Source organism: Meriones unguiculatus, chromosome 14 (assembly GCF_030254825.1).
Source record: "Meriones unguiculatus strain TT.TT164.6M chromosome 14, Bangor_MerUng_6.1, whole genome shotgun sequence".
Lineage (NCBI taxonomy): Eukaryota > Metazoa > Chordata > Mammalia > Rodentia > Muridae > Meriones > Meriones unguiculatus.
In genome coordinates, this window is record NC_083361.1 from 14,099,843 (window position 1) to 14,117,673 (window position 17,831).

General features: G+C 54.3%; 2 protein-coding genes across 3 annotated transcripts; one reads left to right on the forward strand and one right to left on the reverse strand.

Annotated features, from left to right (window-relative positions):
- The first annotated feature begins 8,632 nt into the window (after window positions 1-8,632).
- Coro1a (coronin 1A) lies at window positions 8,633-13,667 on the forward strand. Of its 2 annotated transcripts, none has more exons than XM_021635936.2 (11): window positions 8,633-8,793; window positions 10,287-10,485; window positions 11,349-11,471; window positions 11,563-11,692; window positions 11,774-11,958; window positions 12,077-12,196; window positions 12,362-12,466; window positions 12,546-12,691; window positions 12,776-12,833; window positions 12,946-13,161; window positions 13,453-13,667. In XM_021635936.2, exons 2-11 carry the CDS (start codon window positions 10,288-10,290, stop codon window positions 13,555-13,557), a joined length of 1,386 nt encoding a protein of 461 aa, XP_021491611.1. In that variant the 5' UTR covers window positions 8,633-8,793; window position 10,287; the 3' UTR covers window positions 13,558-13,667. The 2 variants fall into 2 exon arrangements, with proteins under 2 accessions (XP_021491611.1, XP_060222824.1); XM_060366841.1 differs by lacking the exon at window positions 8,633-8,793 and adding an exon at window positions 8,917-9,044.
- A 3,170-nt stretch (window positions 13,668-16,837) lies between these two features.
- Bola2b (bolA family member 2B) lies at window positions 16,838-17,568 on the reverse strand. The gene is made up of 3 exons (XM_021635802.2): window positions 17,437-17,568; window positions 17,256-17,353; window positions 16,838-16,982 (listed from the first exon to the last, which is right to left on the reverse strand). Exons 1-3 carry the CDS (start codon window positions 17,497-17,499, stop codon window positions 16,862-16,864), a joined length of 282 nt encoding a protein of 93 aa, XP_021491477.1. The 5' UTR covers window positions 17,500-17,568; the 3' UTR covers window positions 16,838-16,861.
- Window positions 17,569-17,831: the final 263 nt, after the last annotated feature.

Consider the following 17,831-nt stretch of genomic DNA (forward strand, 5'->3'; position numbering starts at 1 on the left):
ACATCTTACTACATAGCCCTGGTTGGCCTGAATCTCTCTATGAAGATCAGGCTAGCCTCGAACACATTAAAAAACAAAACAAAACAAACAAATAAAACAAAACACCTTCCCATTCCTCCCAGGGGCCAAGATTAAAGGCTCTGGCCTGGTCGCTGTGGTAGTGTCCCTATAGTATCTGCCATTGGAGCCCCTGGTCCCCAGTTGGTGATGCTGTCTGGGAGTTTGTGGAAGCTTTGGGAGATGGAGTCTGGCGTGAGGAAGTGCATCGCTAGGGCGAGCTTTGAGTGTCTGGGTGCAGCTGCCAGGCCTGCTGCTCGCCCCCCTGCCCGTGATGAACTCTGACCCCCGGAACCACAACCAAAACCAAACCCTTCCTTCAACAAGTTGCTTTCGCTCCTGGTGCTTTCTCAGAGTAACAGTAGGTAGTTAACGTGGTCACCACGGCAGGCTCTGTCAAACAAACAAACAAAAAAAGATGGTGTGTATGATGTCCTCATGGTTCAGACATCATACCTGCCCGTGGAGCCCTTTCTCCACAGATCTCCCCCCCAATTCCTTCTTTCTTCTCGTTAAAAAGGCATCTATGTCTTACGCGTGTGAGTGCCTGCACGTGCGTGTGTGCATGGAGAGTGTGCCTGGTGCTCTAACAGACCAGAGGGGGTGTCAGATTCTCTGAACCGGGGTTACTACAGGCAGTGGTGAATTACCGTGTGGGGTTTGGAAACAGACCTAGGTCCTAGGCAGGAGCACCAAGTGCTCTGAACCACTGAGCCGTGGTTTCCTCTGTAGCCCAGGCTGGCCTCAAAACCATGGGGATCCCCTTGCCTCCATTTCCCGCATGCTGGAATTACAGATGTAAATTTGCCATGTAGATGCCACCAAAGTAATCTTGAAAAGGGATAACGTTGACAGCCTCGACGATTCTCATTTTTTTTCCATAAATTTATTTTTCTCATTAGTTACATTTTGTTAATTCTGTATCCCAGCAACGATTCTCATCTTTAAAACCTACTACCAAGCCACGGAAATCAACTGGCTTAAGAAAACACACACGCACACACACACACACACACACACACACACACAAGCCAAGCCAAGCTGCTTTTAATCCCAGCACTCAGGGAGGCAGAGGCAGGCAGATCTCTGTGAGTTCAAAGCCAGCCTGGTCTACAAAGTAAGACAGCCAAGGCTGCAGAGAGGAAACCTTGTCTCAAAAAACAAAACAACAACAACAAAACGGAATAGATTTGGAATAGATTCACACACAAGGTGTGTGGCCATTCTTCACACCTCTAATCCCAGCCCTCAGGAGCAGAGGATAGGTGAGCTCTGTGAGTTCAAGGCTTGGGCCACGCAGGGAGTTCCACACTAGCCAGGACTACTAATAATTTGTTTCCAAAACAACAAAATAAAACAAAAGAATAGCTCCAAAGATTGAAACACCAGATTAGAGTGTTCAGGAGGAAACCCACAGCACTAAAGTCAATAGGTTTTAGACGGGGATGCCAAGACTATGCTATGAAGGAAAGAACAAACGCCTGGCCTTTGAATAGATAATGTTAGAATATTCATGGACAACACACACACACACACAACAGTGAATTTGGAGTTGTGACTTTATGCCATGTTAAAAAAAAAAAAAACAAAAACTAAATAGATGAAACCCTGCATTGTAAAAGTTAACTTTGAAGAAAGGGGAAAGCCTGCACAGTGGAGGGCTGCAGTTTATATAGTGGTTAAGGGCTGTGGAAAAAAAAAAAATTTTAGGCCCAGGATGTCTTTGAAGAATACTTCAAATACAAGAAATGAATAAATTGTAAAAAATATTATGCTCAAAGCAGGAGCATAACACAACTTAGGGTGATGGAAATTTCCATTGTAGACATAAGTTAAAAAACAAAACAAAACAAAAAAAACAGGCGTGGTAGCATATACCTGCTGCCCTAGAATTTGGGAGGTTGAAGCAGGGGGATCCTGAATTTGAAGCTCGTCTAGGCTGTATAGAGACTTCGCTGAAAGCAAAAAAGGAAAACAACCAAACATGCTATTATGATTAGTTCTGGCCTTGTAAAAGAAGACGGTGTCTAATGGGCTCAGAAGAAGGCAAGGTGGCCAACAGGCTGGTCAGGGGCCGAGTGCAATGGAGCAGTAACTCAACTCTGGTAGCCTTGGTCAAAGGGGAGTGAAAGGGAGAGGTTCAAGTTCAAGGCTTTCTTCTCCCCAAGGTGGACGAACCTGAGGTGCTTTGGGGACATACAAGTCAGAGCCACAAGGCCAAGGGCAGGGGATTTCAGTCAGAGACACAGGCTGCAGGGTGTGGACAAAAGATGGTGACTGAGACTACATCGTGGATAAAACTGTGAGGGGTTCCAGGGTACCACAAAAAGGGATAGCCCGCCATTGAAGGCTTGGCATGGTTATCAAATGAAGGAAGACGGTGGAGGAGCTGGAGGCGTGCCTCGGGGGACCACGCCCAGCACACTGAGACCCTGAGCTTCATTCCTGGGCCACAGAGAAAAAGAAGTCTCTATTTCCTTCCTTCCTTCCTTCCTTCCTTCCTTCCTTCCTTCCTTCCTTCCTTAATTTACAGATAATTTATTCTCAATTTTGTATCTAGATTTAGAGTCACAGGAAGTCCCAAATAAAACAAACTGTGGAAAAGAATAAGCACGTCTGTTGTTTACATGAAGTCTACAAAACTTTGCCGTCAATACCTACAGTAAAATCTGAACACAAGTGCTTCTCAACGGGCTGTAATACTAGATACCCAAAGGGAAGCATTTCCTACTGTAGTTGCGGGATGGCGGGCGGCCAGACTGTGTGGCACCGCAGAGGCAGAAGCCTCAGGCCGGGAGAGAGGAGGTGATGAGGAAGTAGAGACAAAAGCTGGCCAATCCCAAAGCCTGAGTGTGCAAGGGGGAGGAGATGGGAAGTGGTAGGGGACGGGTTCTCCTGGCACAGGGGACACTTACTGCGTCTTTTTCTTTCCTTCCTTTTCTTTTGCCTGGTTCTTGTGTAGTTCAGGCTGGCCCTGCTTCCTGCCTCAGCTCCCTCCGGTGCTGGGGTTAGGGGTGTGATCCTCCCCAGCTAGCCTGCTTGCTTAACTAACCTCTTTTCCTTTCTTGTGGGTCTAAACATGAAACTTAGGAGCTGAACATGTTGGGTAATTGCTTCACCACTTATTTATAACCCTTGAGTGTTTTTTTCCCCACTCTGTGCATGTGTGCACGCGTGTGTATGTGTGTGTACCACAGCGTGTGTACAGAGGTTAGGGAACAATGTGCAGGAGTCGGTTCCATCTTTCTACTATGGGGATTCCAGGCATCACACTAAGGTCAGGCCAATGCCGGTCTTCACCAACGGAGCCATTTCACAGGAATGAGCACAGAAACAGATAGGCTGGGCATGGTGGTGCACCCCTTCATTCCTAGCACTTGGGAGGCAGGGGCAGGCAGATCCCTGTAAGTCTGAGGCCAGCCTGGTCTACAGCATGAGTCATGTGATGAGATCCTGTCTCAAAATGAATGAGAGGGAGAGAGAGAAAGACAGGGAGAGGGAGAGTGAGGAAGAGCAACGGGGCCTGTGTCCTTCCACAATGTCAGAATTCACTGAACAACAATAAACTCACAAAGAAGGGTTGTGTCAATGGCAGCAATTTGCTAGATAGTCCCGGATTTCCTTGGTAACCCTGGCTGAAGCAAACGTGGCCTCTTTTTCTTTTAAAAGTTTTATTTATTGTTATTTTATGTGCACGGGTGTTTTGCCTGCGTGTATGTCTGTGAGCTACATGCGTGCGACGTCCATGGAGAGAAGAGGGAGTCGGATCCCCTTTATCTGGAGTTTTTGTTCTTGTTGTTTGTATGTTTGGTTTTGGAAACTGGTGTTCCTAACTGTCCTGGGATTCACTCTGTAGACCAGGCTGGCCTTGAACTCATAGAGATCTGCTTGCATCTGCCTCCCAACTGCTGGGATTAAAGGAGTGCTCCACCAAGCTTGGTTTGGAACTGGAGTTAAAGACAGTTGTGAGCCACTAGTGGGTGCTGAGAATTGAACCTGGGTCCTATGCAAAAGCAGCCAGTGCTCTCAACTGTCAGCCATCATCTCTCCAGCCCAGAACACAGGTTTTCTCTTCCTCTTCTTCTCCTTTTGTTTTTTTTTTTTTTTCTTCTTCTTCTTCCTTTGTTTTGTTTGTTTTGTTTTTCCACACAGGGTTTCTCTGTGTAGCCTTGGCTCCCCTGGAACTCACTATGTAGACCAGGCTGACCTCGAACTCAGAGATCCGCCTGCCTCTGCCTCCCACTGCCCGGCATAGAACACAGGTTTCCTTACTCCGATTTTAATTGCTATACTAATTCTCTGTGGTGGTTTGTGTGAGAACGAAGGCCGCAGGTTTTGAATTCTTGGTTCCTAATGAATGGGTCTGTTCAGGAAAGATGAAGAGGCCTGTCACTAGGGTCAGCCCTTCAAAGCACTTCTCTAGTTCCCAGTGAGACACCACCACCACCCCAAACCCCCCCCCACCCCTCACCCCCCCCCTTCAGAGCTGTGTATGAAGCTGTGAGCGTGAGCTCTCAGCTGTCCTGTCTCCAGGCCTTCGCTTTGCCACCGTGGACTCTAACCCCTGAAACCGTAAGTCCAATTAAACACTTTCTTTTGTAAATTGCCTTGGCCATTGTGTCTTATCACAGCCATAGAACCGTAACTGAGGCAGATCGTTTGGTCCTGTCTTGTTTCTTTTGCGCCTCTACTGTGCTCCGATCGCTTCCATTCTCAGGTAGGCGTGTTTCACAGGAAGGAGAGACGACACCAGAACCAGGGAGACTTTTCCCTGGCTCTGTCACCTTTCATATACATGGCACACTCATGTATGTCTTCCTACTCCATCAAACGAGCAAGTTTTGTACTCTCTAGAGACGTTAACATCACTCGGTGAGGAGCCACGAGGAAAGAGCAGCGAGGTCTCTCCAGGTCACTGGGCCCTGTCAAGTTCCACAGCCTCTTCAGCGGCAGGCAGACTAGAAAAGGCCTTGAGAACCTCCTGCAGCAGTTTGGACTTCCTGTATTTTTGTCTGTCTTTACCGTGCATATCTGCCTGCTTGGGCCTCTGATCCTGTCTCCCTCCAGGGCAGCTAGACCATTTGGAATTCAAACTTACTGGTTTATGTTGGGGGAAAAAAAAATCCCTTACAAACTTATACATAACTATACAGAAAGGTTGAGTGACTCTGGCACAGTTTGATCCAGACACTCCCATGATGCCTAAAATCTGGCTCTCTGTCTGGCCTCTGCAGTTTCCTGCATGGGCTGTTCTGACCAGTTCTTCCTACATGGCGACAAGACGCCCTCCCTTAGGGTTGTGTTTACATCTTCAGTGCAAAGAGGGCTTTCCCCACCTTACGCTGCTCCTAGCTGAGCCTCTGTCTCACTGTACAGATCAAATCAGCGGGGCTGAGCCGGGGAAAAGGGACAGAGAAGCAATGGCCACATGTGGAATCCCAGATGGTCCACAATGGAGCGCTCCACCCCGGAAGGAAAATCAGAGTGATGACACAGATGAACACTGGGGGTAGAGTCTAGTGGCAGAATGCTTGCCTGGCGTGCTCCAGGCCCTGGGTTTGGTCTCCAACAGACACACGCACGCACGCATGCATGAACGCACACACACACACACACACACACACACACACACACACGCACCTCCGAGATGCTGGGCCCACCTGTCACTGACTAACACTCGTTCTTGTGTTCTGTAGACTTCTGCCTTGGAGAGCTCCCTCCCACTGGTTTCTGTGTCTGTCCTCGGCAGCATCTCCACGTCTTCCCCTGCCCACACTGTAGACTGTGCCTGGCATCTGAGAACAGCGTGTAGCTGCCTAGCTTTCTCTCTCCAGCCTGGCAGGCTCGCTGCCCCTGAAGGCTCGGGTTTCACCACTGTGTGTGTGCTCTGTCCGAGCGTGATTCCAGGCCCTCCAGGGCTGCAGGTGGTGTGTGCCCATATACCCCCTGCCAAACGGAGAGTACCACCATGTAGTAGCCACCCTCAGGGTGGGGGCTGTTTTTTAGGATCAAGTGAACATAATACCTTTTTTTGTTTCCTTGTTTTTGAGATAGGGTCTTGCTGTGTAGCCTAGGCTGGCAACCTGCCTCAGCCTCCAGAGTACTGGAATTGCATGTATGCACCGCCATGCCCAGCGAGCATGTAAATCTATAATGTTTAGAACAGTCTCATAGATAGTAGCTGCACGATAAACACTGGCTATAATTATTAGCTGGGGAGGGTTGAGACAGGATCTCCCATAGCCCAAGCTGGCCTTGAACTCCCTAAGGTAGCTAAGAATGATCTTGAGCTTCTGAGCCTCCTACTTCTGCTGTCCAAGTGTTGGGATTACAGGCACGCACCATCGTATCTGCTTTCGTTTTCAGATTTTTATTTTATTTCTCCGAGATAGAGTTTCTCTGTGTAGCCCTCCTTGGCTGTCCTGGAACTCACTCTGTAGATCAGGCTGGCCTCCAAATCAGAGAACTGCCAGCCTCCACCTCCCAAGTGCTGGGATTGAAGGCGTGTGTCACCGTGTCCTGGCTTAGATTTTTAAATTTAATTTTATGTCTGTGGCGTTTTGAACAAGAACGGACCCCACAGGCTCACGTGTTTGAACGCTTGGTTGCCAGTGGTTGAACTATTTGGGATTAGAGGTGTGGCCTCGTTGGAATGGATGTGACCGTGGTGGAGGAAGCGTGTCACTGGGAGAGGGCTTTGAGGTTTCAAAAGCCCACAGCAGACCCAGTCTGTCTGTCTGTCTGTCTCTGCCTGGCTGTGAATCGGAGCGCAAAGCTCCCCATTAGTTCCAGCACCGTGCCTGCCTGCTTCCCGCCACACCAATCTTGGACGAACCCTCCGAGTTGATAAGCAAACTCTCAGTTAAAAGCTTTCTTTAATAAGAGTAGCTTGGGTCATGGCATCTCCTCACAGCAACAGAATGGTAAGCTTGCAACGCGTATGATTGCTTCGCTTGCCTGCATGTTCATGCTTACAGATGGCTGGGAGCCACCAGGGGGGTGCGGGGATCCGAACCCTGATCCCCTGTGAGAGCAGCAAGTGCTTTTAACCACTGAGCCGTCTCTCCGCCGCCCCCCCCCCACACACCTAGTTTATTCGACGCTGGAGATCACTTTAGGATGCTCTGCAAGCACCCTGTCAGCTGCTGCTGGCTGAGCTGCATTCACAGCACGGCCACTGTCATCACTTTAGCTGAAGACTGTCCAGTCCCTGCCCAGTCACAGAGCCTCAGGCACAATAAAATCCTGCCCCGAGGAACTGTATGACAGCTACGTCGCTGCGTTTGAGCTCCAGGAGCTGTGAGGTAGGCAGGGACACCTTTGCTCCTCACCTACAGAAGCTGAGGTTGGGCCTCTTGCCCAGGATCACTCGGCTCCTCAGCAGAATTACAGCCAGGCCCTTCTTGTTCCTTTGAACCGCTTCTCCCTCAAAGAGCAGTTTCTTTTGACAGGGTCTTGCTAGGTAGCCCAGGCTGGCCCCCTGCTTCAGCTTCCTGAGTGCTCAGACTACAGATGACTATCAGCACACCTGTGTGTCCTTGAACTTTGATGACGCTGTGCCTCCGTTCCTCCCACACACACACACACTGCTTTTCTCCAAAGCCATGTCTGGTGTTTCCTCATCCTCTCAGGACAGTTGGCAAGTGACAATAATGGAAAGAAACTTTTTTTTTCCCCATAGGGTCTCTCATGTGGCCAGGCTGGCCTTGGCATCACCGGGATTCTTCTGCCTCCCCAGGGATGGGGTTACGGGTGTGGCCACCACATCTGGCTAACATTATTAGCACCTGCCACTCGGAAGAGACGCAGATACCCACCCGGCCAGAGTGCTCATCTCTCTCTCTCTCTCTCTCTGAGGCAGCTAAGATCCTCGGAGACGGAAAGTTGGGGCTGAGATGAAATTAACCTGCCCAAGGTCACCCACAGGAGTGACAGCCCGGAGTCACAACAGTGGTTCTAGCGAAGGCCTTTCCCGCCCTGCCCTGCTCGTGTGACAACCCACCGGCCTCCGAGGGACGGGGATGGATGTCGGTCCTTCTGCGTGGTTGACATCAGGCTTCTGCGTGCGCTCAGAGGCCTTGAACCGGCGGCGGACGCCTCCCGCCCCTCAACAGGGCAGGGAGCTCTGTGGAGGCGGCAGCCTGACTCACTTGCCCTCTCGGCCCTAGCACCGAACAGGTGCTCCATAATGCCCAATTGTTGTGCTTCCTCTGGGCCCTGACCCTGCCAAGCAGAGGGCAGGGGTGTCCCCACTGAAGCCTGAGCCCCTAGAGAGGAGAGATGACTCCCGAGGCCACCCTGGAGTCCTCAGGGGCGACAGGCGCGGTCCCTCCCGTGGCGGAGAAGCTCTCAGGCTGGCCGCAGCCTTCTGGAGCTCTCTCCCGTGCCAGGGAGAGGACCTCGGGGAGGCTGCGGGCGGCTGGGGGAGGGAGGAAAGAAAGAACGGGATATTTTCTGCGTTTTGACATTAAAAAAAGAGCCGATTCGCGTCAGCCTCTGGTGGGGGTTGGCAGTGACAGCGCGGGGAGCGGGTCCCAGGCTCGCCGCCCCGGAGCGGGGGGCCGGGCCTCGCCGAGCTCCGCCCAAAGGGGCGCTGCCACCCGGAGGAGGCCGGCGCTCGGCCGCTGCTCATTCATTGTCTTGACAGAGCATCCTCGCTGGCCGGCCCGCGGCTCCTCCATCCTTCTCTCCTTCCACCTCCGCTTGGGGGGGGTCACGCTCAGCCCTCCGCAGCAGGTGAGGCTGGACGCCGGGGGAGGGCCGGGCACCAGGGCCGGGCACCGCTGCCATGGGCCACCTGTGGGGCCAGCGCCGGCGTGGGAGCGGGGCTGCGGGGGCGGGCGAGCTGTCAGGGCTGCCAGGCTGGGGACAGAGAGCCGGTTCGTGAGCTCCACCGAGAGGGCCGAGGACCCAGGAGTGCGAGGGGGCAAGCAGGTCCCAGAGCGCTCCAAGGTGAGGCGCTAAGGACCATCGTGACCAAGATGGAGGTGGGTGCGCTGGGAGCGGCCGCAGCTGGGCTCGGAACCTATGCCTCCCCACCCCCCCCGAGAAGGAGTTTCTGGGCGGTGGGGGTGGGCAGGGTGGGGTGAGCCTGCCCTGGGCTTCGAGACAGGAAGGGGTTGAGTGCAAAACAAGAAAAGGCCAAGTTCCCCTTTCCGTGGTTTCCGGGCTTGGTACCTGGGTGGGGGAGGAGGCCGGGTGGGGCACCTCTTCCGCCCCCACCTCTGAATTTGGGGTGTCCTTTTCCCAAATCCAGACTGCTCGCTGGGGGCTTATGTCCCCTTCTTGTCTTGGAGACTTGGCTCACGCACTTCACCTGTTTTCTGGGTGGACCTAGGAGCCTCTTCGGGGATACCAGGGCCGCTGAGGGCTGGGGTGCCAGTGAGAAAGGGCTCCCGTTAGGGCAGAGCGGACAGATGTGGCTGGGGAGGTGGGCAGAGGCTCTGGGCAGGATGCCTTCCCCAGGGCAGCGGCCGCTCCACTGAGCAGGAAGGTGGAAGGCTTGGGCCCAGGGATGGGGCTCTGGAGCACAGGGATGGGGGCAGTCCTTGGGCTTCACTGGCTGGCCGCCCAGCCCCGGTGGGTAACCATCTCCTCCGACCCTGGAGCAGTCACTGTGGGCCTCTCCTGAGTGCAGCCTGCCGGAAACAGAGATGGCTCTGAAGAGCACCTGCTTTTCTCGAGCCAAGGTTAAGAGGCAGAGGTGTGGGGAGGTGCTGGGACCCAAGCCAGGGCTGCTTCTTGTGGCCAGAAACCCGGGGAAGCCATCCTGCTACCTCGTCCCCTCCTCGGCCAGCTGGCCGACATCCTCCTGTGTGCCATCGCTGAGCAGGCAGGCCAGGGAGGAGAAGCCCTGCCCATCCTTTAGGAGGCTCTATGTGGGTCTGAGGGATGTAGGATCTGGAGAGGTCAATAGGAGGGAACCCACGTCCATGGTCTCAGGACCAGGAGGAAGGAGGCACTGTCTCAGTCAAGAACCAGACCCTCGGAGCTACACCTTCTCGGGCTCTGTGGAAGGGGCTGATGGTGCAGGATTGAGGGTGTGGCTTGAAGTGCCTGGGAGTTTGACAGAAGAAAAACTGGGGAGACTGTCTGTCATGGAGAGTGGTAGGTCGGGGTGCCTCAGACACGATGCTGGGACTCTTGAAGACAGGCCAACGGTTGCTCTGGGGCTGGCAGTCTATGACCGGAATTGATCTAGAGAAAAGTTTACAATCCATGTCCCTCAGGATGAGCCGGCAGGTGGTTCGCTCCAGCAAATTCCGCCACGTGTTCGGACAGCCAGCCAAGGCTGACCAGTGCTACGAGGATGTCCGTGTCTCACAGACCACCTGGGACAGCGGCTTCTGCGCTGTCAACCCCAAGTTCATGGCTTTGATCTGTGAGGCCAGTGGGGGAGGGGCCTTCCTGGTGCTGCCCCTGGGCAAGGTGAGCTTCTGGGACCACGACGCTCCTGAGAAGGGTTCACTGAGACTGTGGGGTCCTGAGTAGGTGACTGTGACCAGGCCTTCATGGGGCTCCGTGTTATCTGTGAAATGTGATAGGGCCATTTTGCTCCTTAAGCTCTCTGGGGACAAAACAAGGGGGCAGGTGTCCCAAGTCTTGCCCTGGGGTTTTCTGCTCGGGATAGGGCTGCACCAGTATTCTCACAGTTAGGACTCCAGGTCTGGCCCGCGAGGAGCTAAGCCTTTGGGAACTCGCCAAGTTGTGAGCCCTGGCTCACAGGTGAAAATGAGGCAAAAGCCTTTTCCTGCCCTCTGAGCCTGCTGCCCTTCAGCCCCAGTACAGTCCTGAACTCTTTAGGGGGTGAAACAGGAAGGGGAGATAGGCCCCAAGTTGTTACCTTAAAAGGGCCGATGGAAGCAGAAGAGAAGAGGAAGTGGTTGTGGGGCTGAAGCTGGGCCTGCACAGCTCTCTACACAGGAAGCAGTTGGCCCTCAGGAGAGGCCATTTCCAAACCTCTGCTGCTGTCTAGAGGCGTCGGGACAGACCTCCAGGCCCCTGTCCACAAGACACATTCTATAGCCCCTTTACTCTCCTCTTGGGAACCCGACCCTATGCTCACCCTGGGCCCGTGGTACCCAGGGAAGACACTGAGGTAGAGAGAAGGCCAGGGTCTCGGCAGCTTGGTGCTAGCCTTCCTGGTCCTGGGACAAAGGCCAGGTCCCGCCATCCTGGTGCTCCCAGGGACCCCACAGCCTTCCTCTGTGTCCCTTTGCAGGGGTGTGGGGAGGTTGGATTGGGTTTGGAGGCCAAAGTGCCCCCATCAGAAGCCCTGCTGTGCCCCCCAGACTGGACGAGTGGACAAGAACGTGCCCCTCGTGTGCGGCCACACTGCCCCGGTGTTGGACATCGCCTGGTGCCCACACAATGACAATGTCATTGCCAGTGGCTCTGAGGACTGCACAGTTATGGTGAGTCTGGGTAGGAATGTGGGTTCTGAGGGGGCCTTCAGGAAGGACCTGGACTAGACAGGCCCAGAGACTCACTCGCCCCTTCCCGCAGGTGTGGGAGATCCCTGACGGGGGCCTGGTGCTGCCCCTGCGGGAGCCTGTCGTCACCCTGGAGGGTCACACCAAGCGGGTTGGCATCGTGGCCTGGCACCCCACAGCCCAGAACGTACTGCTCAGTGCAGGTGCCATAGGGTGAGGAAGGGAGGGCTGGGGGAATTGACGGGGGGCCAAAGCTCGAGGCTAAATGCTGGACAACTGTGCAGGCTGTGACAATGTGATCCTGATATGGGATGTGGGCACCGGGGCGGCTGTGCTGACACTGGGCCCGGATGTGCACCCGGACACCATCTACAGTGTGGACTGGAGCCGGGACGGCGCTCTCATCTGTACCTCCTGCCGCGACAAGCGCGTCCGCATCATCGAGCCCCGCAAAGGCACTGTCGTGGCCGTAAGTTGCCTTGAAGCCAAAACCTTGGCCCTTGGATGCTGCTCTCCCTCCGCCCACAGGATTCTGGTCCCGTGGCGAGCCTGGGAGAAGCCGACCTACCACTTTTCTCTCCTCTCAGGAGAAGGACCGCCCCCACGAGGGCACTCGGCCAGTGCACGCTGTGTTTGTGTCGGAAGGGAAGATTCTCACCACGGGGTTCAGCCGCATGAGCGAGCGGCAGGTGGCGCTGTGGGACACGGTGAGTGCTGGGAAATGGGAAGCTGTGGGCTGGGCATCTGCCCTACCGCATGACCACGGCCTCAGTTTACCTGGGAGATGGGGAGTCGGAGGGCCCTTGCCTGCTTGCTGTCCCGGGAAGAGCTGACACGGCCCTGCCTGTCGCTATCCCCACCTGCCCCCACAGAAGCACCTGGAGGAGCCACTGTCCCTGCAGGAACTGGACACGAGCAGCGGAGTCTTGCTGCCGTTTTTTGACCCCGACACCAACATTGTCTACCTCTGTGGCAAGGTGACTGGGTCGGGAGGGCCGGGGGCAGGGAGGTGGGCATAAAGGCTGGTACTGACTCTCCTGTCCATGCAACCCGCAGGGTGACAGCTCCATCCGGTATTTTGAGATCACTTCGGAGGCTCCGTTCCTACACTATCTCTCCATGTTCAGTTCCAAGGAGTCTCAGCGTGGGATGGGCTACATGCCCAAACGCGGCTTGGAAGTGAACAAGTGTGAGATTGCCAGGTGACTGACCCCCTGACGCTAACCAGACCTTCAGTACCCAACCAGCCATGCTGTATGGTGCCGCTCATCTTCCTGTTTCCACAGATTCTATAAGCTTCATGAGCGGAAGTGTGAGCCCATTGCCATGACAGTGCCTAGGAAGGTGAGGCTCCTGTGCCCCTCCCTGGGTGCTGGGACGGGAACTGACCGTGGGGGCTTTGAGGGTGGGGCGGGACTATAAACACTCTCATGACCAGCCCTGGCCTTGCCCGCAGTCGGACCTGTTCCAGGAGGACCTGTATCCACCCACCGCAGGACCCGACCCTGCCCTCACAGCCGAGGAGTGGCTGGGCGGTCGGGATGCCGGCCCCCTCCTCATTTCCCTCAAGGATGGCTACGTGCCCCCCAAGAGCCGGGAGCTGAGAGTCAACAGGGGCCTGGACAGTGCTCGCAGAAGAGCTGCCCCAGAGGCCAGCGGCACGCCCAGCTCGGTAAGGCCGGTGGGGAGCTGGGCGAGAGGCCAGGAAGATGGCTTAGGGCAGAGACTGCATGGTTCAGTGTCTCATAAGTAAAGAGCCTGCTGTTCAGAGATGCCAGGCTCCTAATGGCAGGAGACTCTTAGAGAAGGAGTGGGTGACCCCGAGGCCTTAGAAGCCAGGCCTGCAGTCATCAAATTAGCCAGCTGCTGGGCCAGAAGGGCCAGCCCTTGGAAAGGGCAGCTGAAGTCAAGAGGAAGGGAAGCTGCAGAAAAGCTGGGCCTAATGCAGTGCTGGGTCTCCCAGGACACCGTGTCACGGCTGGAGGAAGAGCTGAGGAATCTGCAGGCCACGGTGCAAAAGCTACAAGAGCGCTTGGACAGGCTGGAGGAGACTGTCCAGGCCAAGTAAAGGACCCCGGAGCCTTCGGCGGGGGCCAGCCATTCAGTCTGCTCCCATCTCAACCCTCAGGCCATATGGTGAATAAGACGGAAATAATAAAATGGCTTTATTTTCTGGTACCTCTCAGACTCTGGTGAACTGACTAGCCCCAAGGTTTCCCCTCGCTGGTTCTGAATGTGTTATCCCCAGTCGGGTTGCCGGTCACTTCCGAATGTATGGGAGTGGGGCCTTGGTTGGTAGGGCACCTGCAGTGATGGAGCAGAGAGACGGTTCCTATTTCCTAACTCCATCTCAGAGTGGGAGGTCTGAGCTGTCCGAGTCCCTATCTTAAGGCCCCAAGAATGTCCACAGTCGCCCCAAACCTTTTCTTGTGTTTTCTTTGGAAGTGCTAGGGACCAAAGTCATGCCTGTGAATATGCTATGAAAGCTCTGTCACTCCAGCTATGGCCCCGGCCCTGACCCCAGATTACCAGTTCCTCGTCAGCTCCAGCACAGACTGCACACAACCACACCGATACTGTTGCTTGTGGGGAAACCCACAAACACACGGTGATGGTGATGGTGACGGTTTTCAAACTATAGACTCAGAGAACAAAAGGAACTAGACTCCTGACTGGCCACAGCTGTCATCCAAGTGCTGGGAGACTGAGCAGGACTGCTGTGGGGTTCAAGCCACGGAGAGTGCTTATAAAGTGAGATGCGTCAAAACCAAGCAGGATGGAAACAGATGGGTCCTGGGATGTGGCCTGGCTGGCAGCATGCACAGGGCCCTGGGCTTGATCCCTCCCATTGCATAAAGCAGGTATGGCAATCACACCTATAATCTGAGCACTTGGGAGGTGATGGCAGGAGGGTCAGAAATTCAGCCTAGAACAGAGACCATGTCTTAAAAAACAACTGTAATAAAATAAACAACAACAAAAAAAGAGAGAAGGGGGAGGCTGGAAGGATGACTTGGTGGTTTCCAGTGTTTGCCCTGCAATTCTGAGGCCTGGAATTCAGATCCCAGAACCCACGTAACAATCTGGGTAAGCTTGCAGATACCTGAAACCCAAGCTCTGAGGTGGATAAAACAGGACTGCTGGGGCTGGCCGGCTGTCAGCCTGAAGACACAGCACCAGGTTCAGAGCTAGAGTGAGCCTCAAAGGAGTAAGTAGAAAGTGACAGAGGACAGACATCTGATGCCCTCTTCTGTCGCCGTGTATAGCTGCATGCACATACATTCACACACACATAGATAAGTAAACATTTACCTTAGGCTGGAGATACAGCTCATCGGCTAAGAGAACTTGCTGCCCTTCCAGAGGACCAGAGTTCAGATCCCCAACACCCACATCAGGCGGCTCACAACCACCTGCAACTCCAGCTTCAGGAGACTCGACACCGCCCACAAGCAACCCACACCCACACCCACACCCACACCCACACCCACAAATACAAACAAGCCAGGTGTGATGACACACGCCTTTAGTCTCAGCACTCTGGAAGCAGAGGTAGGCAGATCTCTTAGTTCCAGGGCAGCCAGGGCCACAGAGAGAGACCATGTATCAAAATCAAACAAACAAAAATTTGAGGGAAAAAAATTAGACAAAACAAAGACTACGTAGCCTAAGGACAAAACTTAGAAAGGAAACAGCCTAACTCTGGACTGAAACATGGAGCAGAGTTTGCTGAAGGGATTTCTGGAGTCATGGGTTAGGCATGACTTGTCATTCACAGCATTCCCCTGCTGCCTCCAAGCATTTCCTGTGGGTTTCAGAGGACCTGGCCTCCGATGAAAACAGGAAAGAACAGATCTCTTCAACCCCATTGACAGGAGTAAGGTGTTTGTTTTTGTAACTGTCTCACATAGGCCGGGATGGTCTTCAGCGCCTGATTCGTCTACCTCTCCAGCGCTATCCTGGGTATGCACCACAATGCCTGGTGTTTATGGCACTGAGGCCTGAACCTAGGGCTTCACATTTGCTAGGCAAACACTCCGTCAAACAGCTATAGGGATGCATGCTTTCTGAAGGCGTGCTCTTGGTGTGCGAGCAGCTTTTGGTGTCCCTTCGGTGGGAAACCCCAGGGCTGGGGTGACACAGAGCGTTTCTAGGGGGTGCCATGGCCATCACTGGGCCGAATTCATACAATGCAGAGTGTGCCCAGGACCCCAGGCCCTTTCCTCTTCAGCACAACACGGAGTTATCTGCCTTCCCACTTGTGTTTCACCCTCTGACAGGGCACGTGATCCTGGGCAAGTCCCTCCCACCCTATAAACTGGAGGAGGGCTATCTGGGGAGTGAAGGGGTCAGTCGTCTGGGGATACAGGCTAGGCTACTCTCCACATCTTTCCTGTGTTCCCTTTTGGGGTCCTTGTGAGTAGACTGAATTGTTAGTCCTCCAGAGGAACTGAAAATGTTCAGGAAATGATACCGGGAATGGAGAAGGCATGAGCAGTGACTACTATGACCCCAGCTTAATCAAGTGGCAGGGACAGTCCTTGACTGTATGGGGAAGAACTGAGTCTGGTGGTGACATGTATTCATAGCTGCATGGAACACTAATACAAGAGGATCATGTGAGCTCATGGATTTAAGAACAGCCCGGAAAACATATTGAGACCCTGTGTAAAAGACAAAACAAATGCCAGGCGCGGTGGTGCACACCTGTGATCCCTGAACTCTGGGAGGCAGAGACGGGTGGATCTCTGTGAGTTTGAGGCCAGCCTAGTCTACAAAGCAAGTCCAGAACAGCCAAGGCCACAGAGAGAAACCCTGTCTCAAAAAACAAAACAACAAACAAACAAACAAAAAAGACAAAAAAAAAAAAAATCCAGAGATACACAATGGTGAGGAATTGGTTGTGGGAGGGGACTGAATATCTGGAGTGACCATCAGGCCTCTTGAGGCCTATAAAAGAGACTGACAACCTGACAGAAATCCTGTATCTTGTCTCTGATACCTCTGGGTGCTGGAGAAAGGGAGACATGGGAAAATGCTTGGGGTTTCTGGTCCTGAGGGCTGGCAGAGCAGGAACACTCTGTTTTTGTTTGTTTGTTTGTTTGTTTGTTTGAGGGCTGACCTTGGTGACAGTACAGGGACCACAGGGATTGACAGTGAAGGCTTATAAGGCAGCCTTGACAGAGACTTAAGAACAGAACTTTCATTGGTTTAAGTTGGGACCTAGAGGGCTCAGGAGAGAAATCCATACCAACTTGCCAAAAAAGATGGCTGGAGGAGAGTCAGGGGGAAAAGCCACATCCTCGACGCAGCCTCAGTCCTCAAACAGCACACTGACACCAGCTGGACCAGATTTACAATTTAATGGCTGTTCAGGCCTGGGCCCCACATTTCCGACGTTCACTGTTCTGGGTCCACTGTTCTGGGGTCAGAGTTTTCTGCTCAAAGGCATGGATGTGGCGGAGCTCTTCGGCTAAGCACTCATTCACCAGCCTGGGGCGAGAGATGGGATTGGAAAATGACCGGCCTCGGCTGGGGTGGTGGGTTTCCGAGGCTAGCGTAACCAAGGAGCTCAGAGAGGTCTCCAAGAAGTGGGGATTCGAGGAGGGCACAGAATTCCAACCAGAAAGGCAGGAGCAACCCTCAGGGTTAGGGGCCACACGGCGGGGGCTCTGGGAGGGAGTTAGTTCCCACCGCGGGGGACGGAGACCGGGCTGGCGCCTCGAGCCCGCCGCCGCGCCGGACGAGGGGCTTCCAGGGGCTCACCGGTGTCTCTGGAGCAGTGGTTTTCCCTCGAACTTGGCCGACACCACCAGGACTCGGAAGCTGGTCGCGCAACGGTTGACAGTCGTGTCCTCCACCTCCTAGCCGACAGGAGACCCGGACGATGGGGCAGTCGCCCGGGAGCCCTTCCCCGCCGCCCGCGACCCCCAGACCCCGCACTCACCACATGCTCTGCTTCCAGATGCTGCCTCAACTTCTCCCGGATGTAGTCAGAGCTGAGCTCCATAATCACGGCGCGCCGGAGCCGCAGCCCGGCATGGACACGACCTCGCCTCGGATCCCACCACCCGGCTTTCCGCCCTCACTGCAGCCACTTCCTGCGCCCCCGCTCACTTCCGCCCTTCCTGGGGCGGCACTTCCGCCTAGCAGTTAGCCAATCCGGGCCGGGCTGGAGGGCGGAGGCTCGTCCAGCCGCCTTTGCACATTTTTCTCCTGCCGGCAGGCGGCGCACCAACCCTCTCTGCGTTTCCAGGTCGCTGCACGATCATCCTTGTTCCAGTGCTTTTTTTATTTCTTTTCTCCCCCTAAAATCCAGACCTTTCCGAGGTCCGAGGCCCC